Genomic DNA, 27,830 nt, shown 5'->3' on the forward strand with positions numbered 1-27,830 from the left:
CTTTTTTTTGAAAAAGCATCATGATGTTGTTTTCCATAAACACATCCCTTGCAAAACTCTAACTTTATATCCTTGCTTACGTCCAAATGAGTGACCATATCACTTGCTTATAGTTTCTTTAAGCCCAATATTTCAAGATGACCATATTGTTGATGTCAAAGATCACTCTTGTTCAAAATTTATTTTGTCTTAGTAATAAGAAAAGTATTTTTAACTTCATCTAAAAATCTCAATAGCTTATATAGGCCACCATATCTTACACCTTTGATGGTTGTATTTTCTTATTTCATGAGACATATATCAGTATTAAAATTCACTTTGTAACCTTGATCTATCATTTTGCTAATAGAAAGAAAATTCTTGACTAATCTTTCAACATGCAAGATATCATGTACATCCTTGCAAACATTGTTTGGAAATTGAAAAGAAATCTTATCATTTCTTTTGATAGCAAGTCTAGTACCAATGCTTAAATAGACTTTAGGGCCTTGTAGTAGGATTTTATAACATGAAAATCAACTTCAATTTCATGTCATGTATTGAGAAGTATCAAAATCAATGTACCATTCTTTGTCATTTATAGTGACAGATAACATAGCTATAAAGACAAATTCATCATCCTTTCAATCTTTCTTGTCTATTGTATTAGCCTACACTTTTTGAAAAGTCTTTCTCTAACTTTCCTAACTTCTTGTCATTTTCCTTGGTCCAACACTCTTTTTCATAGTAACCATTTTTGCCACAATATTTGCATTTAATATCTTTCTAGTGAATATGTCAAGACCCTGCATGAGTATGAATATGAAAATGTGACTTAGATTTTCTTTCCATAGCCAATGCTACCTTGAAGGTTGCTTTCATATTCTTGTCGTGAAACTCTTGTTGTAATAGTTAAGCTATGACCATGTATAATATTAGTTCTTATAGAAGTCTTGTTTCTAGTTTCACCACCAATGTCTAGTATGATTTTGAGAAACTCCCTAGTAATGCCATTATAAAGTGTGTATCAAAAACCTTCTCACCAATAGAAGAAAGTTGCTTCACCATCTCCTATAGCTTGCCTATATGCATGACAATGTTATCACCTTCACTTATTTGCACGGACCAGAACCTGCAAATCAAGTATAATAGATTCAAAGTATTTTTTACCTTGTATATTGCTTCTAGACCTTGCCATGCTGCTTATGCACTTTCTACCTTACTCATGGTCAAAAAATTTATACCTAAAAGATGTAGGCAAATTTTCTCCATAAGTCCCAATTTTTTTCTTCCATAAGTGCCAATTTTCTCCATCAAATTTCTCTATAGTCTGGTATTCTATTGCCATCTTGTAAAAAATATGCCCTAAATAGAAGAAATTAGAGAAATGGAGGAAGAAATAGAATGTGAATAGAAATGAGATCTAAGAAAGATTTCACATGTACTTATAGATTTTTTGAATATTAATTAAAAAAAATCTTATAAAATTTCTAAAAAAATTCTAAAAAAAGAAATTAGAATGTATCACTAGTATTCTCAAAAAAATTAAACTCAAAACTTCAAAAATTGTGTTTTTAAAAGCTTTCTGTGTGAAATTATGTCTAAAAAACTTGGAAAAAAAAAAAAAAAAAAAAAAAAAAAAAAAAAATCAAATCAAATCAAATCAAATTTGGAGCTCCTTGGTCTTGTTAAAGTTTCTTGGATTGTATTAGCCTCGCTCCTATTGTCAGGTCCCATTGTTGGTGTTGTTGGATCTTGTTACTACTACTAGGTCTTCCCATTGATGTTGCTAGGTCTTGCTTTTGCTATCAGATCCTATTGCTTTTGATGGACTCTATTGCTAGTCTGATCAAATCATCAGCTGTAAGCTCCAACACTTATTGCTTGTAGCACTAAAATTTGAAAATGCTCTTTCTCCTTTAAAGTTAATGCCTTATTATTTCAATTATGAGCTGTCAAAAATATTAGTAGCTTGAGTTCTAGGCTCACTAGAGCTTGAACTCCTCTTAAGCTAATGCAAGAAAATAAAACCTTGTCAAAGTTGATTGAAAGATCAAGTCCTGCAAAATAGCCTCAATTGATTCACTCAAACCGATCAAAGGATAAATCTAGAGTATCAAGGCTCTAATACCATGTGAAAAAAATATAAAGGAAGTATATTGTTAAGATAAAAGTTTTATGAAGCAAATACAAAAGAATTCTCTATTTTACTATCAAAGATTCAAGAAAACAAACGATTAAAATTAATCTCTACTTCTACTCCTTATATAGCAGAAGTCCATAGTTTAACCACATGGACTTTTTAGTATGAACATACAAACAACTAGCCTAGTCAACGATGTCCAATTCACATGTTGATATTCATCTTATTAGGTTGTATGACAACTTGGTAGGCTATGGTGGCTACAAATTGTCAATTGGCAAAGCGATGTCAACCGTCTATTCTACTTTATGTCTAATAGGAGTTACACACGCTATTAACAATGTACTCCTTGTATCCAATGACTACCTTACATGTATAAAAACACATTAAAACGATTTCAGTAAAATATATTTACTTAGTTTAATTACTGATTTTTTAGAAAAATATAATTTCAAATCACGTTGTTCAATTTCATTTTTATTTTTTAAACAAACAAACACTAGAGCAGTTTTCAAAAAATAATAAAACAATATTCCCTTTCAATGACAATATATTACTTAGGTTTAGGATTTATGTGGGTTTCCATAGGCCTTAAATCCTGAACCTAATTCCATCATTCACATCGGGGAGGCCATTCAACAGTCTAAACCGGGATTACAAACAATTCCTAAATATGGGCAGACAATAATCCTGAGGCCCATTGGGGGGCACCTTCATCATGGGCAGCCCGTGATTCGTCGAATCCTTTGCAGTAGTATTCCCTCTGACCCCCCTTCCAGCTGACCGACGCGAGATTACGGCCACGTCAGCTCAATGCCAGATCATGGCCCCTCCCTGGGAGAGGTCGCCACATCCCTTCCAAAGGCGGCATCCCCTAGAGAACGATGACCTGGCACCACATCATTCCACTCGAGGCTGGACCCCCAATAGTTCCCTCGAACCCGAAAAAGACAAAAGTTACTTTGTCAAGAAAAGGTCTTGCCCCATGCGCAGTTTGAATCACAAACCTCGGACACATTGGACATCTTTAAAGTAACGACGCTTGAAAAAGAACTAAAGCGTAAAAAGAAAAGGTAATCGGACGTTTGGACATGGAGCTTTGTCACTTCATGTACCTGGGTCACGACAAATAGCTATTTCGGCATCCTGGCAGTCCTTGCGGGGACGCTGGTTGGAATGGCAGAAAACAGGCGAGACAACTGTCGATCACGGTGAATGGCACCCGTGCAGACACTGCTGACGATTAAAAATATAATGTAGTTTGTCACTAGTTCGATCAACATCCGAGTTGGATCTTCGGAAGCAACGCAACGGAAATCCAATTCCTACTCAACGACAAACATTCCACTTCTGCAGTTTGCCGTTTTGAGCTGCTGAGTTTTGTGGGGGCTGCTTACATGCATCCCATCCACGATGCCGCACTGGAGCGAAGTTCGTTGCCCCTGTAAACCAACCCGACACCTAGAAAAAAGGCGAAAGATGATCGGAGCAAGACAAAGGAATGACTGAGCAGTATGATAGAGGCCGCGTACTTATTGCGAGCCCTCCATTTTCTGCTACATAGTCGCTAATCTATCGTCGTTTCCGCTATTATCGCATCGAAGCATCAACGCCTGCTCCACTCTGCTGCTCACCATTATCTACTACGTGCGCCGGTATGCACCTCATCTCGCCTCTACTATACACATGTATTTGCGGATGTCATGTGTGGCGGTATGCACAGATCTGCCTCTAGTGGACCTCTACAGTATTACTCTGAGCACAGATATATAACCTGTGCTGGTAGAAGATTAGGATCGTGATAACCCAGTGTTGAGGAGCTTCGACTCAGGAGCTCTGTAGGGTTTAGGGTTGGGTATGAAGATTCATGCCACCGTTTTGGCAGATGTATTGCTTGCCAACCTTTGGATGATCGGTGATTTTGTGGAATATTGAAATAGCTCATACCGCCAGATTGTGTCAGTTCGGGGCCATCGTTCGAGAATCGGTTTCCTCATGTGGCAGCCACGGAGCAGATATTGATGAAGTACGACCTCCGCACAGTCGTCGGTTTCAGAATAGGACTACGCTGCACTGTGACCGGTTCACGAATGTTTGGCAGGGTGGTTGTCCTTGGTAGCGGTTAGATTTAGTAGTTTGGGTCAAGGGGATGCAGTGAGTGAATGCGTAGCATCGCTATCAGATCTCGTTCACACACATACACAGGCTGTGTCACAATTCGTCTGTCCTGGTGTTTTGGTGTTGCGTGTTAAACGCATGTGGAGGCTGATCCTGTCTGAATTTTGTGCTGGTGTTGGTGCTTTCACCGGCCACAGTGAATACTTCCTAGTAAATCTGCTCTCGATACGATAAGCCTGATATTGTAGGCATCTTCCGGCTTTTCATCATCGACACTGCCGCCGTGGGGACTTGACACGGCCAGGTTATAATCCTGAGGATACATTCCACTGGATCAAGCCTGCCAGGAAAATCCAAGAATTCATGATCGTTTCTCGCATGAACTGAGGTAATTGGTCCTTCTGAAAAAGGCGCTTGGCAGCCGTAAGGTCGTATCATGGTGTTCAGTTGGCACTGTTAACACTATCCTTGACTAATCTTCAACCACATTGTCCCAGGTGATGGTCAAGCTTGTCGTACCGGATCCTTCCACATCAACGGTACCGATGCATGATTCATAACTGTCACTCAAGGGAGTTCTGATTAAGGATTACAAACTCTCCTTGCAGACGAGGAAACGAAAGAATAGACTTGATTCGATTGGGCTATTCTTCGGGAGATATGATATTGTTTCAGATGTTGAGCCTACATGCGACTCGTACGAGAAATGTAGCTTGAACTGCAGATGAGTATTGAACTTTCTATAATTGAGCTTCGGACCAGGCTGCTTCCTCTCGGGAAGTTGCATGTTGGTGCTGTTGTAAAGATGCCGCCACGTAATAGTTGAAGCATGAGTAGCCAGCGACAGTAGAAGTATGCGGTTCAGAGGGGATTCATTCGTGGGAAATGGCGTTTGGACAGAATTTCAATTTTTTTTGCTTCCTCTAATTGAACCTCCAAACCAAGCCTTATTCCCCGCAGCTATGATGGTGCGATGAACAAGGTCATTGGTGCTTGATTAATTGTGTTGCATAACCTAAATATGACTTTGACTATTGGATCGATGCCGTGAGCTGGGCGCTGTCCAATCAAAGTGAACTGATGCAGAGTTGAATGATGACACCACCGACTACACGCGCCTTCTTTAGTGATCAGATTTTCCGGTCCAATCTAGGGAATCTCTCGAAGCAACACTAAGCTCTGTTGTGAGAAATGCTGTGTGGATTCAATTCCTAGCTTGTCGCGAAGCTTCAGACCAGGATATATTCCTTTCCTCCAAGGTGCATGTTTTTACCCCTAATAACAAGACTCTTGTTATTCTCATGAGCAGGACCGTGGGCTGCGCAGATCATTTGGAGTAAATTTGTGAAGCTGAATGAAACGTTTTCGTGGGGAATGACGTGTGGCCCGTAGCCATGTATCTTGGCATGCCAGAATTATGCTCCGGACCAGGCTTCATTCCCCTCGGCAACGTTGCATGATGGTAATTATGTTCACGAGGCATTCTATCTTTGTTTTGTCAGATAGACGCCCTGTTTGAGAGAATTATGTTGATGGAAGAGTACCTGGATAATGTTTCGGTGGCCATGCCGCATGGCTCAACACTTGTGCCTTGGCCCGAGTCTCCAATCAAGGCTATCTTTTCTTCCACCTTGACAGTCGAGGAAGATGGACCCGAGTGCTGCAGAATAGAAAATCCATGCTCAAACTCCGTAAGTGAAGATGAAGTCTTGCTAAATTCAGTTGTCCCTACCCTGACCCAAGCAACATTTCTTAGATCTGAAGGGCGTGGTTTGAGAACTGAGTAGTGAATTGTCACATTGTTTACAACGATGTTCTTGATCTTAATACTATACCCTGTTATAAGATACACCGATCGTCTTTACTCCAGTTTATAGTTGGTTGTAAGTTCATCTCCGTGTTATTGTGACCCAGCATATCCACTAACCTAGTCCGATTGAAATTTGCAGAACAGCCGATGTACTTTCACTGTCGGCATAATGATTTTCATTTCATTAAATGCTCTGCGTCAGAATGTGTTTGGGATATAGACCGTCACAGGTTTTTCAAATTTCCGTTATAGTGCATGCTGGTGTTCAAGACACTTTTTTATGAGGGACCATGAATAGCAGGCTTAAACAGTGTGCAATGTAAACAAGACGACTTACCAGTTTAACTCAATCACTCCGAGGATATCAACTTAATAGTGCTCAACTTTGAGTAGAATTTATTTCATATTGTACTTCTGGTGGACACTGTAGCCGCTGTGCCTTGAACAGTTCAATTAAATTTACTAACACTGACAAATCTGAGACTCTTTTGCTGTTTTTGAACCTGTCGTTCATCACTAATGAATGAACAACCTGTGGATTTCTGTAATATCCATCTTATTGTCACTCCAGACGATAATAGAATGAAAGAATACATTCAATGTATCAGTGAGCAGTTAGAAATCTACCATTAGTCGAAGAGCACCCTGTACACTGCAATAGTCCCAATCTTTCTGATTTCGAGAGCCCTGTCCCTCTTGTGTCTGAGGTTATCTGTGGGGGACAGTCCTTGTCGATCACAGCCGGCTACAGTAATGGTAGTGGCTTTCTATCTTGCAGAGAGAAATGTTAACTACTGTCAATTTAATCAACTTCGACGTGTCAGATTCGTAGGGGCGATCTGGTGCTGAACCTGCAGCTGTTGAGTGGTCAGCTTACCTATCTTTTTTGTCCAATCGGCGAGTGGGAAGGAATTTGACTCTCCTCGGTCAACAGCCTCTAGCCCACTTGCAAAGATTGAGCCCATGATCAGAGAATTACACTTGCTATTTTTCATTAAGTATTACTCGACTAGTTTCTCTATGTTTAGTATCTAAATTGGCTATTATGCTGGGAACCTTCTGATTTATATAATCATATATATGTGGAATAATATGATCTAAATAGAACAATCATGCCAATTGTTGAGCACTGAATGTAGCAATCTTCTGTACGTGTTCAATGTGCTCACTCATGTTGCCAGGTCCACAGACGGGTACAATAAGCAACAAGGATATTAAAAATCGTCGGTATAATCTCCCACCATCCAGCGCGATGACAAAATCCTTTGAAACTCAGTCCATACAGTAGAAGAAACGCAGAACAGTGACTGTTAGTAGTGACAGTTACGAGTACCATGATGAACAACATCCACTATCACAAAGTTTTGATATTTAAATCTCACTAACAGAAGCTGAATACGAAGCATCTGATTGAACACGATTAGAACAAACTCAGTGTGTTGGATAGCTGTCCACAGCGCCGCCGCAACAACTAACTTGAATTTTAGAAGAAAAGAATCACTCCTCAGCAACACTGAGATCGTTAGCGCTTGAGATACCTCGCACGAACTCACTGGGGTAACTTCAACTCGTTGGCAGTATGCAGCCTTCAGGGAACAAGGTGACATCAGGTCGATGAGACAAGAGGAAGGATCCTGCACAGACGAGATCATGAACCTCGAAGCAAGACAATGCTGATATTGTGGTCTCTGAGTGCAATGGAACCCGCTTCATTGTTAGTTGATCCGTCGGCCAAATTGCTTCAGCAGAAGCTCCGTTTCACAATTCGCACACTTGTCCCTTGCAGACCAGCGATCGACGCAACGATGATTCAACAATTGGTCTATAATCGAAAGCGAAGCTTGCTCATTGATACACATCCTTTCGATCGGAAGAGTAGATGGATGAATTTACCAATAATTGAGCCTGTACAAGTATATATGGATGAATGTATATGAACTTCGTATATCATTGCAGGGTTATACTAATTACTAAACCATACATTAATTAAAAATTAGGATGTCCAAGAGCCCCAAATGTAGCCACCATTGGAGTAAACAATCTTTTATGTGCTTATTTTGAGTTTTGATTCCACTCTATGAAATTATTCACTTCATGTGCATGTATTTATGTATGTATGTATGTATATAGAAAAATATTAAATAGATCCATTCTTTTACTAAATTAATACACCTATTATAACCATCATTAGAAAAATGGATCATTATCTTGACCTTTATCTTGACCTCCTTCATTTCCAACCTCTATTCCTTCCATTCTCAATTCTCATCTTAACTTCCTTGTTTCTAATCTATGCTCCCTCCGTTTCTATCTATCATCTCAACTCCCTCCATTCCCAATCTATAATCCTAGTCCATGTCATTGTTACCAATCTTCATCTTGGCCTTGCTCCCGTATAAATAATAAGTATAAAAAAAATATTTTCTTTTTTGTTCAATTTGAAGATTATAAAAACCTAAGTTGCAAATTCTATAAGCACGGTTTCTAGTACATCTGGGAACTACAAATGAAGAAACCAATAATCTATTGGTAGAGGCTTCATCTTTGATTAAGCAAGATAAATCTACTTTTTTTTTCAAAGGCTTTTAAGATCTAAACTCAAAAACCATCAATTGAAAAATCAAAATCAAATGGACTCATTAGTAAGGGAAGCAACACTGCTCTCTTTCACAATATCAACAAGAACATTTATATTAACAAAGTCTTTTTTGAACTTATTGAGTCTGAGATTGAAAGAATGTCACATTTAATAATACTTGGAAAAAAAAAAGATCCTTACATCAACATTGCATTTGGTGCTTGGAAATATTTTGTAAATTATTTTGTAAAGCATTTCTCTTAAGAAAGAGTATTAGATGAGTTGAGGCTCTAACCTAAGAGAAATGCTTTACAAAATAGGATTGACAACTATAGATACATGCAAACTATGTTATTTAGGTTGCTAAGAGATGAGACAAGAACAATTTGAGAAGTTGGTTTTGTGATGAAGTTGTAGAAGGATAAATAGAGCCTCTACAAGCCCAAATTCTAATAGATTAAACTTATTCCTTAGAACCCTTAATTAAAGATTACATAGATTAAAATGTGATGTAATAGGCATCAGTTCACAAAGTTGCATATGTGATCAAGAACCAACGCCAACACAATACTCTTCTAGGGAGGTTGAAGGCATTTCTATATTTGATATACCATAATCAAAATAATATCATTAATTAATAGTAGATCCAAAAGCCATATATAATTATGCACATTTTTACAGATAAATTCTTCTATTTAAATGCAATCAAAGATAGAACTTTTTATAAGCATGTTTTCACTAATTTCATATATATGCACAATGAGTACATTGCATTGATCTTTTAGAAGGCATATGTATTGAAATGCTATGAAATTGAATATTGATACTTGAAAAAAGACAATTTTTGAATGAATGGCCTTCAACTTAAAAGCTAATTAATACTCGCAATTTATAACACTATTATGTGGATAATTTTTAAATAGCAAATTTTTATTTTTAAATTTGTTAAAAGAAAATAGATTGAAGTTCTTTTAACAATCAATATATATTCCAAAGAGCTACAATTATAAAATATTATTAATAAATCCATTGATAATCTCTAATTTTTCACTTCAAAAGACTATAAGGTTAAGATTAAATCCTCAACTTATTAAAAGATTATGATACAAAGTATAAGTTATTCATATTTAAGGTATCTCTGAAAGAGATTGTAGAAGAGAGTGGTGTGGTCTTTATTTCTTTCATCATGAATTCTTGTGTAATATATTTTTTAAAATGGTTGAAGTGTGAACCTTCTTGCTTTGCAATTTGCAAGCAAAACCTTTGAGTGGAAGAGAGGGAGAAAGGAAAGAGGGAAGAAAGAAGGAAAGAGAGAGAAAATAAAATAAAATAAAATAAAGAGTCGAAATAAAAGAAGAAAGGATTAAAAACAAAGGGATCAAAATGAAAGCTAAGAACAAAGAGAGTGTAGGCTGAAAATAGAGAAGAATCAAGATGAGAGCTAAGAATGGAGGTTGAAAACAAAGGAGGTGAAAATAAGGGCTATAGTTGTAATGATGGTTATAATAGGATGGATTGATTTAATAAAAGAGTGGATCTATTTTAAAAAATTATATATAGATATAGATATATAAGAATATATATGAAGTTATTAAAGCCACATCCTAATGTTGTTAAAGCCACATCCCACAATATCATTTCATGATCAATTCTATACATTTCTATCTATGTCGCTTGTTCCATGTCTCTAATCCCTCTTTCTCAACTCTTATATCTTGTTTCCTATCTCCATTCTTTGTTCTTTATCTTCCAATATTAATCATCATATAGTTTGGAAGATGTGGCTTTAATAACTTCCTATATATATATATATATATAATATTTTAATAAATTTTAATTTATATACTTAATTTTTGAATCTTCAAATAATATACTTAAAATTTGATAGCTGTATATATCTTTAAGAAAAGAATATATATATATATATATACAATTATTAAATTGATCCATGCATTTATTAAATCAGTCGACCTATCATAATCATATTAAAAAAAATCCAACGCTTGATCCACAACCAATAAAAAGAAGTGCTCAAAAATTTATATGTAAATGTATATGTAGATGTATATGTAGATGTAAATTTATATGTAGATGTATAATAATGGATAGGTTGATTTAATATATGACTATGTCAACTTTACAACATCCTATATACAAACCAAATGTGCATGTTAAAACAACAAAATGTACAATATTAATGGATTAAAACCTTAAGACTTGTAACCAAACTTATTACTATGTAATGAAGATTCAACTTGTTTTACCATTTAAGATTTTATTTGCTATCACCTATTACTATTTATTATTAGAAAATTTAAAAGCCTAGTAAATTTAAAAAGTCATATGTCATAATTTATTCAAAAGAATTACCATCCATTTCCTTTTAAAAATCAGTCATAATCAAAAACTTAGTTCCTACAAACTTTCGATCCTAAGCAAACATTAATAATTTCCAAATCATTCTTATTTAATACCCTAAAAAGAATGTTTATATGGACAAGCATAATAAATCATGCCCCTACTAATCTTATTGGGTTTGACTGATCAAAAAGATTGGAGGTCTTTATATTTTGGGAAAAAGTGAGAAAGCATAATTTTTAAATTATTTGATTGGTTGAAATTAAGAAGTTTGTATATTCAAACCAATTATGGAATTTGAAAATTGTAACCTTGGAGGTTTTGGAGATCTTAATACTTAGGAGCCAGAATGAAAAAGATGCTAATTTTAAATCATTTGATTTGTTGAAATTGAAAAGCTTGTATGTATAAACTAACCAAAGAATTTTAAAATTGCAACCTCTCACCCTGCCCTTAAATGTTAAAATGAAGACCTGTTCAGAAAGGTGTGCAGGTAACTGCTCAATGCCTCAACTCCAAATTGATCCTTACAATGTTTAAAATATTTTTAAAAAAACACTGTGAATGGAAAATATCACAACTATACAAGAGCAAGAGAGTAAATATAAGGGATAAAATTAAGGATAACATCAATCTTGAGTGAATACAAGAAAAAAACCCATTATTAAACTTTGAATGAAAAAATATATATTTTTTATAAAATTGAAGTTAATCATGGCAACATCGGATGTCTTGAAAAGCATATACTTTTGAGGCCCCATATTTTAAGGTTTATTGTAATGCATGAAAAATTCATGTTCTGGATAAATAAAGAAGTGATCACATTGCCTGTTACTAGATTGTGAGTGAATGGACCACAAGTTGTGGGGAATCATTCTTTTCATTTGAAGGATTGACCCAGTTAGCAATAACATGCAAGGTGTGTTGTCTCATATTTTTCAATATGGGGCCACAAAAGTCTCCAACATAGAGGAAACTGTTTTCAACAGTGTAGCATGAAGACAGTCTAAATAATTCTTTGTGATGCAGCTGTGAACATGACATACATTATGGCCATTACTGTTGTAAGATCTTCAATATAAAAGAATTCATTTTATTTCATGAAAAAACCACTTGTATCCAAGTTTACCTTCTAACTAAATTATTTATGGTCTACTTTGTATTGTAAATATAAATCACGAATTTGTTGAAATCATATTGTGTATAGATTATGTTAGTTTTGAACTTGTTTTAGGATCTATCATCATTCAGACCCACACTAACTATTAATTTGTAGGATTGAAAATTTTCAAAGCAACATTGACTGTGCACTGTAATATTCACTTTATTCTTTTTAATATCCTTGTCACAACACTTGGCTTCTTGAAATTTACAAACTCAGTCCAATTCCATCACCAAATATATATATATATATATATATAGACATATTTTTCAAGTTAATCATGTTTGTAATGAGAATTTTTGGATTAATGAGCTCCTTACATTTTACTTTTTTGGTTTACCAAGAATGCAAGTCATCGACATTCACTAGAATTAATTCAGATACTGAAAGCATGATTTTAAGTGTTGTCATGGAGAACACCCATTTATTTTATTCATTTTTATTGTTCATTTTTCCATATCTTTTATCTGTTTCACATGGCTTCTTTCTCCTCTTGGTTCTCTTTTGTCATCTTAGTCAATCACTTCAATGGTTGCCATGAGCCTCTATTCCACCTTGTTTGTGTGTCATGCCTCCACAATGCCCCAAAATATCTATGGTCACTGCAACAAAGATGGGTCCCTCTCCCATTCTTTTTTATCTTTTTATTTATCTTCAATGTTATCACAGTGTGTAGGAGATTCCATCCTTGCCATCCTCCACCAAAGCTTCTAAAGTGATGTCTTGTTTTATTGTCTTTTATTTCTTACAAGTGTGTGATTGTGTTGGGTTCCGCAACAAACATGCATGCATGTTGAAAGTGTGCTTATTTGGTTTTGTTTTCTTATGTAGATGTGTGTTAGGTTTGTTGGAATTTAAGGAAAACCATTCTTTATTTTATATAATTTTTCTTGAACTATGATGATTCATCTTGTTGTTCTTCACTTTAATAAGAAGGAGCAATGCCCATCAAGCTTAAAATATCCAAATCACATCTTTTCATTTTCAAAGTTCTCTAATATTTTTACTTTTTTGTAAAACTTTAAACCTATGTGTATGTGTGTGTGTATATATATATATATATATATATATATATGTGTGTGTGTGTGTATGTAAAAAGATATATATCATACTTCAGCTATAATGAGCTATTTATAATAAAAATATTAATTCTTGGTGAGAATTATTTTTAAAAGCTAATAAATATTATTTATAAAATTAAATATTCTAATTTTATAATTTTAAAATATAATTCCTTAGTAAGTTTGTATAAACATCTTATAATTTTATTTAAAAGCTACATCAAATTAGATGTAGCTGAAAAAAAATTGTAGAAACATTAGATAAGAAAATGATAAGAAATTAAAATATTTTTAAAAAAATTATTTTTTTGTATTAAAAGTCATAAATTGTGACCATTCAACACAAGGAGCTATTCAAAGTTGTTATTTCAATTCTCTTTTTATATATATATGATTTTCCTAGTTTGATTAATCTTTTGCACTTGAAAATTATTGTTATGCAATATTACACATCTACTTTAAGTTTTTCTTAAAAGTATAGAAAATAATCATTGTTTTCTTGTAGATCTTTTACATTCAATAAAAAAAATATAGTCATCCAAATCAAAAAAGTGACATTACAATTGTAGAAATAATATTATTGAGCGACTTTCATTAAATCTTAAACTACTACTTTAGGATTTTATGGCAAAGCTCCTATGTTCCATCCATAGCATTTCACTGAGACATACTATCCCTCATGAAATATTATGTTGAAATATTGTAAAAAAAGTTCTATTTTCATCAAAATAAAAATTAGTTGGGCTTTCATTTGAGTTCTTCTCAAAAGATTGAGACTTTGAGTCTTTTGGGCAGCCAAGTGAGAGTTTCCACATTCTTCCCATGAAACTTTACGATTAAGCATCCCAGTGACAAGGTGCCCCACTAAGAAAATTTTGTGCCGGGCAGGTGAAGATTCGTCATGTGGGTGGAGAAGGTCAAGTCCACTTTCAACGAAATTTGGTAATGCATTGTTCATTTCGTACATAAAAAAAAGGAAAGAGAAAGAAAAGAAAAGAAAAGAAAAAAAAAAAAAAAAAAAAAAAAAAATCCATCTGTGGATCATAATCTGGAGCATCTGCCACTTTTTCTTCCTTTTTCCTTTCACTGCCTTTTTACTTTTTGGGGGTTCTCATCTTATTTGAGGTGGGTTATAGAGGAACACTAATATGAAAGCGGTGGCAGTGAGAACCCTAACTTTAGTGCCCAGGTTTTCAGTCTTTGACAAAGACGATCACTAATCTGGGGCACTCGATCTTAATTAGTCAACTAAACTTCTATCAAGTCCCTACCTGGCTTATCAACATCTCATCAAGTTGATCAAATATGATTAAGCTTTTTTCCTTTTGCACTTTTACTCTATCAAGATCAGGAACGCCAAAGGCATTGTCAAAGTTAAATTGCATTACATTAAAGTCATATTGAGAATATGTTATATGTTCAGTTTTCTATTTCCTTTCCCAAAATACACATGTTACTTTTAATGTATTTTTTGAGAAAGAGTTTTTTTCCTTTTAAAGAAATCATTTACATTGAATTGTTTAAGTGTATCTACTCCTAAAAGTCGCTTGCTGTGTGCCATAAATTACCATCAAAGTTAGATGCTGATGTGGTAGAAAAGTCAAATTTAGTCAAAGAAATTAAATGAAAAATAAATCACAAATTAGAAATAAAAATCACACTTTTATTTCAGAACACTTTTCATTTATTCAGGAGAAATTCTGTTTATTTTCCCAAGCGAAGCATAATTAGGAATAATCCACTTCTAAACCCATGTTGGATGAAATCGGATGAAATAAAAATCACGAAACAGCACGCGGTTCCACGTCTTTAGGGTACTTTCACCGTGGGCGGAAAACGGACACCGGGTTCACTTAAAGCTCCTTTTAACTTTTCGAGGGGATCTTTAAAGCTTTTGCATCACTGAGTAGGGGGAGAGATAAAGTCGTGTGTGCGCTCATGCGTGCTTCATAGCTGCCTCGGCCCTCCATGTCCGAGCTCGCTCTGCAAGGGAGTCCACTTGCAGATTCTCTTCGTTGTTGCTTAGCTTCACGCACTCCAGGTGATTTGGATTTCTATAGTGTTTCGTAGTATAGATTGGTTTTAAGCAGATCGTATGTAGTCTCTCGAGTGTTTTTATTTATTTTTTATTTTGTTATTTATTTCCTCAATCTTGGTATCTTCTCTGGTTGGTGTGGTTAGTGGTTTCCGCATGGTCGGAATCCTCTTGGTCTATTGGTAACGTGACCTTATGTTCTCTTGCTTGAAAGTAGCGGAGTGTTTTCTTCAAGCGTAGAGTTGAAATTAGACGAACTGTGAGGCAGTCTTATCGAGTTTTTTTGTTTTTATTTTTTCACCCCTGTTGCCGAACTATGGCAGTAGTGCTGAGGAATGTGGCAGCGTTTGGTCGCCTCGCGTGCTCCCCTGCTGTAGACGCTAGAGTTTGGTGTGGAATTGAACCTTCAAAGCCCCCGAAAACGAATGGTTCCGTCTTCCAAGATCAGGAGTCGTCACTCTCAAAATCAAAAAGCAGTGTCAGTCACTCACAGTCTGTCAACAATCCTGCCCGATGTCAGGCTTCCGTCACGGCATATCCTCCTCCAACTCGGCAGTCTGTCGGAGTTTTGGAGCGACCTGTGGTGGAGGAAAAGCCTACCCCGGAGTTGCGCCCTGATACAATTGACCAGCACGCAGAACCTTTGCCCCGCTCTTTCTTGGCTGAGTCTGTGAACGGTACCTTAGTGGAATGTAACGGTAAAGGGAGTCGCCCTCTATACACCAACGTGCTGACAGAGCTTCAATTGAGTTACTTGGGCACGAGCTCAACAGAAGTGCGTGCTCCAGTGGATAACGAAGCAGTGAAGATGGCCTTCGAAGCCGCACTTGAAAATGCTCCTGGTAATGCCCGGATTGTGTCGGAGTACGCGATGTTTACATGGAAGACACTAGGAGACATAGATGCAGCAGAGATGTTATATAACAAAGCACTGGAGTTGGCACCACATGATGCCGATATCCAGGCCAGTCATGCCCTCTTTCTGTGGCAGTGCGACGAGTGATTGAAGGCAGGCTAGTAAGGAATCATGAGCGGTCATTTCTCTTTGAAGTTTGTATACTTAATAAAGCAGGGATGCGTGTGCGACATACCGTGGCAGAGGAGGTTTTGAGCAAAACTAATGAATTGTCACCAATCAATCAGAACAACTCTGGGAATTAAACGCCTCCGGTGTGGCAGATAAAAGAGTTACGAGTTTCTGGGATGCATCAAAGTTTGCACCGAGTGTAACATAGACATGCGGAAGAGTTGAGATGAAGCTAGAATGCGATTATCGCAGCCGGAGATACTATGCTCCTCCGATGTACAGATTTTTTAGCATAACAATGCTAGCTGAGCTTAGTTCAGCATATCTCGCGCATACTATGGTCATGGTGGGTTGGCTAGTGTTTTTTTGAGATCCTGAGTGGATTTGTTGAGTATTTAGCCTAATCCTCAATATACATATAAAAGTTGTGCATGCTATCCGTAGTTCCAGGTTATTTGTGAACTCTTGACATCTAAAATTAATATCTTTTTGTGGTCCTTAAAAGGCCACAAAATATCTTCAAGCATCTGACGCACACCAGAGCCTCGACCTGTAATATCACGCTCTCTCTATCGTCGGCAACCGACAAGTCTGGAGCAACGATCTAAGAGACGGCCCAGGGAAAAGCCTCATCTTAGATTTATGCCTTTTGAAGATACCGAAACGCCAGGTCTATGAGAGATATCTTACGTGCGAAAATTCATGGATTGGTTTGCACAACAACGTGGGTGTGCAATAGGTGTGTATTTGCGGTGCACCAATCGTGACTGTGGAAATGATCTGCGTTGCTCAAATCAGAATTTCCATGTCTTCAAACGTTCTGGAAGAGGCACGACATTGATATGATGCACTTGTGAGTAGCATTCGAAACATGGGTTGAGCGTGGTGGACTTGGCTTGCACAAGGGACTCAAGTGAGTTTCCACTTGCACTTAAAAAATTCATATTAAGTGCAAGGGACTTGAGAATGAATTTTTGAAAGGAGTGCATATCCAAACGATGTTGGGCAATTTCAGACAAGTATGAAATTTCCAATTTGCCCATTTCATTTTGTAGCCCATGGTTCAAGAGTAATTGGTGCAATCCACAGCACATCGGATAGATCACCTTCCTAAAGAGTGTAGTTCAAGGGAAGGTACAAGTACACAACAACAAAATCCAAAGAATATTGCTACACTTGCAATTCTATGACATATTATACATGTATGTATGTCTATATATATATATATATATATTACAAAATGAAGCAAGTTCAATAGATGAGTTTATTGTAAATACGCCTATAAATACAGTTGATTTATTTTAACAAGTCCATATTATAAAAAGAAAAAGAAGAAGAAAAAATAGAATTAAAACTAAAATCTATTCGTTTAAAATTTTATGTAGATCCACAAGAGAATACTTCAATGTTGAAAGATTAATAATATAAAGAAAAAAATTATGAAACAAATAAATTCTAATTTTAATAAAAAATTATAAATTTATAAAAAAAATTAAAGAAATTAAAACACATAAAATATTTCTATGATAAAAAATAAAATAATAATAATAAAAAATAGATCCATAAACTTAAAAGCAATATTAAGGTTTATTAAGAAATCCAAATTATTTAGATATAAGAGAGAATTTCATCTTACTTATAATTTTATTAAGTAGTTGGTGGAAATGTTAAATTTTTGGAAGATAGTAGGATATTAGAAATTAATACAAAACTCTATAATTTAATAAATTTATGAGTTTAAATAAATATATATTTTTAAATTATATAAATTTTTTTAGATATTCCATTTGAATTATTATTAAAAAATCAAAATTTTAAGTAATTTTTAATCTATTAATAAATGATAGAAAATATCTTTTTATCAAAAAAAATTCATTCTAGCAAGATAAAGTATTTATTGAAATTTATTTTTGAATATCTAAGTTTCTTAAATGTTAAAAAATTATTAAATAATATACATATATTATATAGAGTATTTAATACATAAGTTATACTAGAATTACTTGACATATATATATTGCAAAATTAAATTAGATGGCAACTTAGAAATAATTAATTATTAATAAGAAAGCCAAATTATTAAATAAAGGAGATTTAATTTTTTATATCTTGTTATATTGCATCACAAAGAAAATTTTAAATTTAAGAACTAGACTTGGATTAGCAATGCACAAGTCTAAATGATTTTTATGATATTAAACCAATATATTGTGTATAAAATTTTAACCCTTTTAATTATAAGAAGAAATTTTCATGTACAATGTTTTAACAATATACTATTTACAAAAAAAATTAGTTGAAAGTTTTGTTCATCATTAAGCATAAAGATAGGTAGTCAAGTTTATTTTGACCATGCCAAATGGAATTATGCACAATAGACAATTATTCATGTACCTTCTATTACAACTTGGTATTTCTAAAATACATACAATTCTAAATATTTGATGTAGAAATATAAAATATATTTATTATTGCAAAAACTAAAAACATTGTGTATATAATTAATTTTAATAAATATTTAAAAAATAATAAAATAAAAAAGAATCACCATTTTATTATATTTATTTCTTTTATATAATTATAATAAAATTACATTTTAATCTTATATGCTTTAGTAGAAATCAAAGATAAAATTAATAACTAATTTAGCAAACTAGAAGATAAATAATTTAAATTATAAACCTACAATTGAAGATTATTATAAATTTATCATAATTGTTTCAAATGATCAAAGAAGACATGAGCGAGATTTGAGGAGTTGTTAGTTTTGGGTTATGTTAGTCAGTGGCACATTGTGGAATAGTAACTATGATATCAAGACACATCCAAGATGTAAATGCTTCCTTTATTACGATGCTTCTTCAAAAGAAAGCCAAGTTTACAAGTACTCCAAACACAATGAATCAATGCTTTCTCTTTTATTCGTTCAAGTACAAGAACATTACATTGTTGTGCATGACCAAAATGCTTCCATAATTGTGACAAACAAACTTGCCATGTTTATTTACTATAGAACATATGATTTCCAAAGAGAGAAAGAGAGAGAGGGCCATGTGTTCCTTTAGTGGTTCTTATAATGCCTAAAAAAATTCTTAATCACCACTTCTAGTCTAAATTTATGACAATGCTACAGCTAATTGTATATTTATCCTATCTTCTTGTTGTATTGTCATATTGCGACTTTTGCTAAAGATTGTTGACTTCATCCAAGGCATTGACAAGAAACATACTAGAAATTCTTGGTCTTATTATAGCCACACAACTTTAGTCATTTTTATCTAATCAATTGAAGACACACAAATCCAAACAAAGAAAACATGCTTTATCCTGGTTTGGGCACTTCTACCTCTTTTTAGAAAACAAACACAAACCCATTCCTTCTATGCTGTCTTGTTCAAGGCATAGCTCCTAATCACAACAACAAAGACACGGCGTTCTTACAATGAGGTAGTAGTGCAAGGAGACTAAATGTTATATATGCAGTGACAAGTTGGAACTTGTAAATGTTTGAACTTGGAGCTGCTTGCCATGTAGAAAAAACACACGCACACACACAAACAAACAAGGAGCCGCTGAAGCTAAATATTTAGCATGGCAGCCCACACCCACCCTCCACCACCACCACAGAATCCAGAAAATGGATCCCCCTTCCCCGGCCCAAGTAATGGCTCTTTATATAATGGTGCACAGTTGGAGCTCACAAGAGCAGGAGGATGTCCAGCACAAGACTCTGAATGCCTCAGAATCTGACCGTGAATCTCGTGTGTGGGGGATGGGGCGGGATCTCATGCTTATGTACCGCTATGGGCCAATGCATGCCGACTAGTATTATCTCCCTGCCTATCAACATGCCCTGGCCCATACCGACGCGCGTCCAGGGAATAGAATCCGGAGCAGGAACTGGCAGTGTCAAGTTGGAGTTCATGGCCTCCACACGCAATCACCGTGTGCGGGAGAGATGTGTGGTGGAACGGATGTCGGAATGGTTAAACTCGGTTCACTGAATGATTGATTGAGGTTTTGTCGTGGTCGAATCGGTCGAAGCTTTGCATGGTTGAGTTTAGAAATAGGGTTTTCTTTTTTCTTTTTTTCTTTTTTCTTTTTTCTTTTTCTTTTTCTGTAGGAATGTTGAATCGAGGAGAGGCGGTAGTGGTAGGGTGTTGACCTTGTTGTTGAGATGTTGGGTTGGTCTGGGTCGTTGGAGTTGCTTTTCCAATGGCTATGGTGGTGGGAATTGCTGGTGGCCAGAGGGCTACGTTTACTGCACTGCTTTGGTGCGGCATGGAGTGGAACCTGTTGGGGAATCAATCTAAACATGTCATCTTACACATTGACTACACAACCAAAGAGGGCCAAGGTGGGTCAGTCTTTGGTTCTGCATTGTAACTACGTTAACTTCTGATATGATTATGTACAGAGAACCAGAGATATGCTTGGAAGACTCTCGGGCTGGTCTTTGTGGTATTTTTGAAGTTGCATTAGTGTGTGGAAGAGCTGAGAGTGTCGGCAATGAGTGTCGACCTATTTGCGAAGACCCGAATGTCTTGGCTATGGCAATTGCCGAACCCACTGTGAGTGAAATGTATCGCGAAAGGAGCGCTCACATTAAAATACTCGGAACAATGACGACGAAGCCATTGTTTTCGGTCAATCCTGTACATTGAAATTTGGGCCATTTGTCACCTTCAAAACTGTTTTGCAAATTGCCGGTCGCATTGCGAATATACGTTCAAAATTTGGCAGTGAATGCATGGCAGAGGCTGGGAGATGCAGACAAGACACGGAAGTTTAACATGAGAGCGATTCAATTGTCATGGAAGATTACAACATCCAGGCTAGCCACTGAATAATTGTGGCGGCGGCTGTTGCTTCCACACAAGTCTATTGCAAAACAAATTGTGTCACGCTGCACGATTGGTTCAACGTGTGGCTCCAACTTGGAAATAATTGAGGGACACCATTGTGTCTGTGACAGACTTATTTTCAGTGCAAGATATTCTGAACTGAACGACCACTAATTCTTATTCGAAACAATTGACTTCAAACACTTCGGGTAATGGTTCCAACACTCAATTTGACGAATGTAGCTTGGTGAATGTTACTGAAATGAGAAATGTGAGACTAAGATTTAATTGCACTTCTTCAAGAATTACGAAAACGACTTTATACTCGACGGCGTATTAACAGACTACGGCGTTCATGAAAGAAGAGTGATGCAGGTATATTCCGGTTCCAACACCGCATCGGTTCTGTTGACGTTACAGAGGGTCGTAGTAGTAGGGTGATTGGGCCTTTCTAGGGGTTCACACCTTTACCGTTATAGACGAGAGTAATCAACTCTGCAAGACAAAACGTAATTATTGTTCCCTGTGACACAAGCACCTCCCGAGATATAGGATCACTGCAATTTCGAGGTTTGCTTCTCACGTGAAGTGGACGAAAGGAAATCAACTTATTCTAGAGTTTGCTTAGTATTATGAAGGGAGTCGTATATCAGTGGGCGAAAGCATGTTGGAAGTTAACTACTCTCATGTCAAATCAGGCGGTCACCGATATTAGATACGAATGAATATTACCCAGTACCGATACAAACTAGGGACTTGCAACAGCGTTCCATCAAGAGATGCGATCTAGGATGAATTTTCAAATTGTTCAAGCTGTCGATGAAGTTTCTTACTTAGAAAGTTTACATATATACATGCTGCGAATGTCGTCAATGAAACACTTGACCTCAAAAAGTATGAACCATATGCCGAAAGTCACCAGGTTTCAACCACCTCCTTTAAGGTGAGCAACCAGTAACGAGGGCAAATCGCCAGGTTTCTGAGATTCACAACCAGAATCTTCAGTTTGATTGGTTACGCAAGTAGGATCTGCAGACCCACCGGTTGGCTATTACGCCAAATGGAAAAGTTGCCTCTCGAGGTGGGTCCGGGGGAGTCCGGCCTAGACTGTGTCCAGCTCCAGGTGATCGATCGAGGGGTGCTGATTCCATCATGTAATCTTTCGCAGAATCGACCTGATGATCGTCCAATGGGTTCGCTGCCAGTGTAAACGAAGCGATCGGAGTATGGGTTGAACAAGCTCTCACAAAAACTGATTGCAGAGTCGACCACAAGGCCCTGCCACAAGTTACAGTCATACATCTGGAGCTCTTTAGAAATATATCAAGGACCCTCGGAGACTGACTAAGCACGGAAAGCCTAGCTAGAAGCGCATAGATCTAGTTCACCAAAGCATAACATTACCTCAGCCAGGGCCTTGATTTTAAGTGTGGTGTTATCTGTCAAAATGGCAACTCGGCCATCTGCCATTGTTTGTTGGAGTAAAGCATACTCAAGTACATAATCGTGAGGAGTGGGTTGCATCACGTCGCTTTCACCAACGTACGATAGAAGTGCTCTGCATTATGACGTCAACACAGACGACGTTTGAGACTGAAAACTTGAAATGACAGGTGCTTCTCTCGTATTAAAGTGAAAATGAGATTAACATTCTTTGCTACACGCGGTTTAAAATATCCCACCACATGTGAATAAATTGGTATAATTGGACGCGAAGGGAATGTATAAAATAGTCGAACAATGCTCACTTGAACCAAAACTTTAGCAAATCAACCATCAGACAATTACCGAAGTAGCTGTGTACCTGGAGAAGACGGAGGGTGATACGGGGGTTATGGCCACGCGAAAAGCATCCGCAGAGCACTGAACATGAATCCATGAAGGCATTTTCAACATGCAACTCTGAATCCACTCCAGTGCAGAACGTGAACGGGCCTTCAATTCCTCTTGTTTTTGAAAGTAACCCAGTTCCCTTATAACTGCAGTATGAAAAACAATTGTATCAGGCATTTCTGCATACTGAACATCCAAAAACTCAAGGTCTTAACAACTCAAAGACGAACAGCTTTAACCACTTGAGTTATTGTCAGCATGTGAGTAGGAGACTAGTGGAATGAGAATATAAGTTAATTTGGATTTACAATACTAGTTCTTACATTCTGCACCGAATTTACACAATCGTGGATTTTTCAATGAAGGCTTATCAAGTTTTACCGATGCTGGGGATGATGAGGCGAGTGAGACGAATGCCTTCAAGTTGCTTGATACATTCAAGGGACCTCGTATTCATAAGACATTCTGTATCTACTATAACTTGCCACTGCCGTCCTGCGTCCAGTGGATACCTCGCCTGCAGGTAAAAACATATTTAAACATACTCTTTGACAGACTGCAGCGGCTACTGCACTTAGTCAAAATGAATATTGTATGAAATAAAAGAAAGTTCGTGTATTTTTCGTGTTGAGGTAACTAAAGTTCTAGAATAGCCAGATTGAATAGAGAGTAATCGAACACCCACCCTGTGCAATTGTTGAGAAGAAGCCATAGATATGGAAAAAGTATTAGGACTTTGGCAGAACGAAGGAGACGGCGCACTGTACAGTGTTTGAAGGGGCTCCCTACGGCAACTTCCGATACTGTTGAACCTTTGCGATCCACCTAGTCCGGGCGGGTTCATCTCAGGCACATTCTCCTTATCAGGATCGTGATGCTCACATGAATCATCGGGACCATATATCTCCAAAGACAGCTTCTCCAGGGCACTCTCGATAGTATCCTCTTCGACGAGGATATCTCCTAATGGAACTGGAGTAGCCTCTTCAGAATACTCAGACTCAACATCACTCTCATCTCCAACAGTCCAGCCATGAGTTGTTAGAGATTCTGCTTGCCTAAGAGACAACACTGGAGATATTGATCCCTCCTCACCTGATGCAGTAGAAGCCACCTGGACCGGCGTGAGGCTAGTAGGAGTGGCCACAGTTTTGGTAGGCGTGTACTTTTCAGGTGTTTGATTGGCACCCATCCGTATGTTGAGTTCGGACGCCGGAACAGGAGCAAAAGGTAGACGACGAGCATGAGTTACATGAGAGCGGTCTTCATCACCTCTCTTTGATTGTCTCCTAGTAGAAGAATTATTGTCGACATAGAAGAGTGATGCAACCGAGGCTTTCTTTTTTGCCTGCTTCTTACAACTGGACCTCTTTCCCTGAGACACAAGTTGCAAAGTAAGAGATCAGTAAATGATAGTTGAATGTAGGCACCACAGGACATCAGATAACAAGCTAAATGAAATTTAATCTGCTAATAGAACCATGAGAGGACGTTGCTGGTGTAAATATTTCAAAGATCTCCAAAACCATCATCTTGCGCATCCCAATTATCCCCAAAGTGAAAACACTAGAAATTAGAATGGTATGCGTACGTTGTCCTCAAGACTCTGATCCGCTTCATATGGCTTCATAGGCTGCGACGGAGACAATCGAGTATCCTGTACAAAACCCGGTTTGGAAGAGAGTATCAAGGTAATTAACCTCAGGGCCAATCAATTTGAATCCCGCAATCCATCAGTTTGAGCACTCTACGGTGGCACATGTCGAACTCAGAAATATTTAGTACATAGGGACGAAAATATGACAGCAACATTCAATGTAAGAACAGTCGACAAGACTCGTGAGTTAGGTACTTACCGGTGTTTTCGAAGACCTGATCACTCTGTAACTCCTTTCTTTCGGCCGACCAACTGATTTGTTTGCCTGTAGAAGAGCTCAACATTTGAGAAACTAAATTTCAAAAAACTCTCAACCAGCTGCCATTTACGTTTAAGAGTCTGCGCATAATGGTTGTACAATCAACTCAACTAACAAGCATCTCAGATTTTCTACTGATGTTAAATGTTTAGAGCTTTACATCCAATGACACTTAAGCAACTTTATCTTTTAAATGTAGAGGTACTTGTGTCCAAGTGCAGAAGACGAGTACATGCGTTACAGATTCGAACGTTTAACAAATTAGCCCGTGATTGAAATTGGGCTAGTGAGTAACATAAATACAGTGTTCAAGAACGCGCTTACTAGCACTATGCAACGGGTCTACTTGTGCCACTCGAATAAATAATTCACAACTGTTCACCCATAATTCATGAGGTTGACTTACCAATTGCGTGTTAAGTTCGTCTGTTTGAACAGAGTCACTTCCATGTACCATACCATGATGGTGCACTTCTGGGGTGCTAGTCTTACCATTTGCACCACGCTGTGCGCCTGTATTCACTGCACGTCAAGGATACGTTCTGACCATTAAGTTAGTTCTGAGGAACACATCGAATGCAGGATCAGAGTGTGCAAAGAGTCGCTCAGCATTATGATCGCACAAAACACAACACGCTTTCTGAGTTTCTTACATACGTCGGAAGGGAGTAATATCACAGTAAGCAGCACAAGAAAACTAGCACTTAGTTAACCAGTGTGCAATCAATACAGGTGTAAATAGGGTTGAGGACCAACTGTAAAAGTTGACAATGAATCATGTGAGTGGCAAAAATATGAAATTGCGAAGGCAAATGAATTAAGCATGAAACAGAAGCATCACCTAGTGATTAAGTTCATGTGACATTGCAAAGCATTTGCAGGTGGTATACTCCTTGATGTAAAAGTTAACTTACCCAGGATTTGAGTCTCCGCTAAGGCTGATTGACATCCTTCGATTTCATCAATTGCTGAGATCGGGTCATCACTTTCATGCGGTGTATTTGCAGCGTGCATGGCTTCGGTGGATGTAACCTCCATCTCCACCTGTTAAAGATCATGAGCTACAATTGCACAAAAGCAACTAATTGGCCGCTTCCTGCACAAGTAAGAGGCTTCTAAGAAAGCCCAAGAGTACAGAAGTTAGAGAAAATCAAAAGCTGTAGCACAACGTCACATGCAAATATCAAACACAGAAACAATCCACTTGTAACAATAGCGTCCTCGTCATGACAGTTGAGCACATTCTCAAATTAAGAGCTGAACGAAGATTGAGGATGAGGCGTCAAACAGGACGTATTCAGTTACAAAAACATCTGCAACAATGGTGTTAACACACGTAAAATCAAAAGAACCCTATATCTCAAACTAAGAGTTCACATGTGAATAATACGCACGATATAATCTACTGTGAGCTGAACGGAAGAATAAGTCAACGGGGTAAGAAAATGGATGTAAGGTGTTCTAGCAACCAATTAAATAACCCATAAATTTCGTTTTCGAGACTAACTGGCAAGAGAATCGTTCCTGGGCTCTACCGAGTTATACAGACTGTCAGAGCTGTAGCTTTCCGTGAGCACAAGACTGAAATAGCAAGTAAAGAGTGAGGAATGGCGAAACGATCTTCCTGCTTAACAATGCAAAAAAAATTGCTACATGGGCTAAAGTCCGAAACTAATGTAATGACGAATTGATACACAGTGAAGAATTCCGAACATCCATGTTGTAGATGGGGACTACCCAAAACAATAGAGCTTCGCTGTTTTGAACGAAAAACAAAAATCTAGCTGCAGAAAGTAAAAGAGAAAGACTGCTGCATAATATAGTGGAATAAAGTTTAAGAACCAGCTAGTGCTCGAAGCAAATGATTGCGGAAATCTATCTGACTCCAATCATGCGAAGTTCGTAAGTAGCCCATAAATTAAATAAACAATGGCCGACCAACAGAGACCGCATCCCACAGTCAATGAATCCACTAGATTTTGAATAAGCCAAACATACGCTAATAAGACAGCATCAGAGCCCAGCAACTGACCGTTGTCACTCAGGTCACACGCATGAAGCTCGGAATACTCAAGTTTCTCTCTCTCTCTCGCTCTCCCTCTCACAGACACAGCACTAACACACTAACACGCACCCTCTTTCCGAGCCCAGCTAGACTACCCTACTCACGACGTCAGGAACAAACCTCCACACTCAAATCTCCCGTGGCAGCTCAAACTCACAGCACGGCTCCGCTTCCCCCAAAAAGACCAAACCAAACCCGCACGCGGACAGGCTGCAACCCGCTGACCCACAACATGAAACCTCCCGCTGCAACACCGCAGCGTCCATCCCAAAACCTCAACCTACGAGGATCTCCAACCACATTCCTCGGGAATGTCATCACGCTTCCATCCACAACAATCCAGTGCAAAAACAAAAACAAAAAAATACATCGATTTTTTTTTTCGAAAAACCCAAAAAAACCCAACCCCCATAAAACAAAAAATTCGCATGAAATACCATCCCCACACCTACATTCACAGCCATCACAAGAACCGCATCGTCACTGTGCCCCTCATCAGCGTAAATCTCACGTTACTAAACCACGAACAAATCCTCTAACCTCGTATCTAAGGGACCTCCATTGCGAACTCGTCTCTGCACGACCGAAAAATTGGAGAATTTCGAGGGTAAAGTGTAAAATGGCGCTCCCAGCCTGGACGCCAACGAATGATTTCGACCAACTGCGCATAGGGAAAAGCCGCACAGCGAAGTCGACGACGACGGCAGGAGGATGAAGTCTGGAACGCGAAGCCATCGCTCGAAACCTAATGGAACGGAGCTCTCCTCAGCCGGTCACCCCTGTCTGCCGGTCACTCGTGGCGTCAGGCGACCCGTTTTCGCGGGACTGGCCCGCGAAACCCCTCGACCCCGCGCTCAACCGCTCGCGCGGGATATTTAGGTCCGCATAATTTGAAAAAAAG

At 37.4% G+C, this 27,830-nt stretch overlaps 1 protein-coding gene and 2 long non-coding RNA genes across 9 annotated transcripts; 2 read left to right on the forward strand and 1 right to left on the reverse strand.

The window, feature by feature from the left end:
- Positions 1-3,327: 3,327 nt before the first annotated feature.
- Positions 3,328-7,161, forward strand: LOC149989253 (uncharacterized). Of its 4 annotated transcripts, none has more exons than XR_016502914.1 (3): positions 3,328-4,628; positions 4,738-5,931; positions 6,190-7,161. It is a non-coding gene; the product is annotated as an uncharacterized LOC149989253 (long non-coding RNA). The 4 variants fall into 4 exon arrangements; XR_016502915.1 differs by lacking the exon at positions 6,190-7,161 and having other exon boundaries at positions 3,332-3,777; positions 4,076-4,628; positions 4,738-6,087; XR_016502916.1 differs by lacking the exon at positions 6,190-7,161 and having other exon boundaries at positions 3,338-3,777; positions 4,438-4,628; positions 4,738-6,087.
- A 13,179-nt stretch (positions 7,162-20,340) lies between these two features.
- Positions 20,341-21,255, forward strand: LOC149989254 (uncharacterized). The gene is made up of 2 exons (XR_016502918.1): positions 20,341-20,628; positions 21,029-21,255. It is a non-coding gene; the product is annotated as an uncharacterized LOC149989254 (long non-coding RNA).
- A 549-nt stretch (positions 21,256-21,804) lies between these two features.
- LOC112282706 (uncharacterized) lies at positions 21,805-27,618 on the reverse strand. Of its 4 annotated transcripts, none has more exons than XM_024520689.3 (10): positions 27,470-27,618; positions 25,779-25,979; positions 25,271-25,386; positions 24,805-24,870; positions 24,540-24,605; positions 23,634-24,323; positions 23,330-23,465; positions 22,920-23,094; positions 22,520-22,673; positions 21,805-22,393 (listed from the first exon to the last, which is right to left on the reverse strand). In XM_024520689.3, the coding sequence occupies exons 2-10, from the start codon at positions 25,900-25,902 to the stop codon at positions 22,130-22,132; spliced, it is 1,791 nt and encodes a 596-aa protein (XP_024376457.1). In that variant the 5' UTR covers positions 25,903-25,979; positions 27,470-27,618; the 3' UTR covers positions 21,805-22,129. The 4 variants fall into 4 exon arrangements, with proteins under 4 accessions (XP_024376457.1, XP_024376459.1, XP_024376458.1 ...); XM_024520691.3 differs by having other exon boundaries at positions 27,382-27,499; XM_024520690.3 differs by lacking the exon at positions 27,470-27,618 and adding an exon at positions 27,050-27,230.
- Between the last annotated feature and the right edge of the window lie 212 nt (positions 27,619-27,830).

This window comes from Physcomitrium patens, chromosome 5 (genome assembly GCF_059467195.1).
Source record: "Physcomitrium patens ecotype Gransden chromosome 5, ASM5946719v1, whole genome shotgun sequence".
Lineage (NCBI taxonomy): Eukaryota > Viridiplantae > Streptophyta > Bryopsida > Funariales > Funariaceae > Physcomitrium > Physcomitrium patens.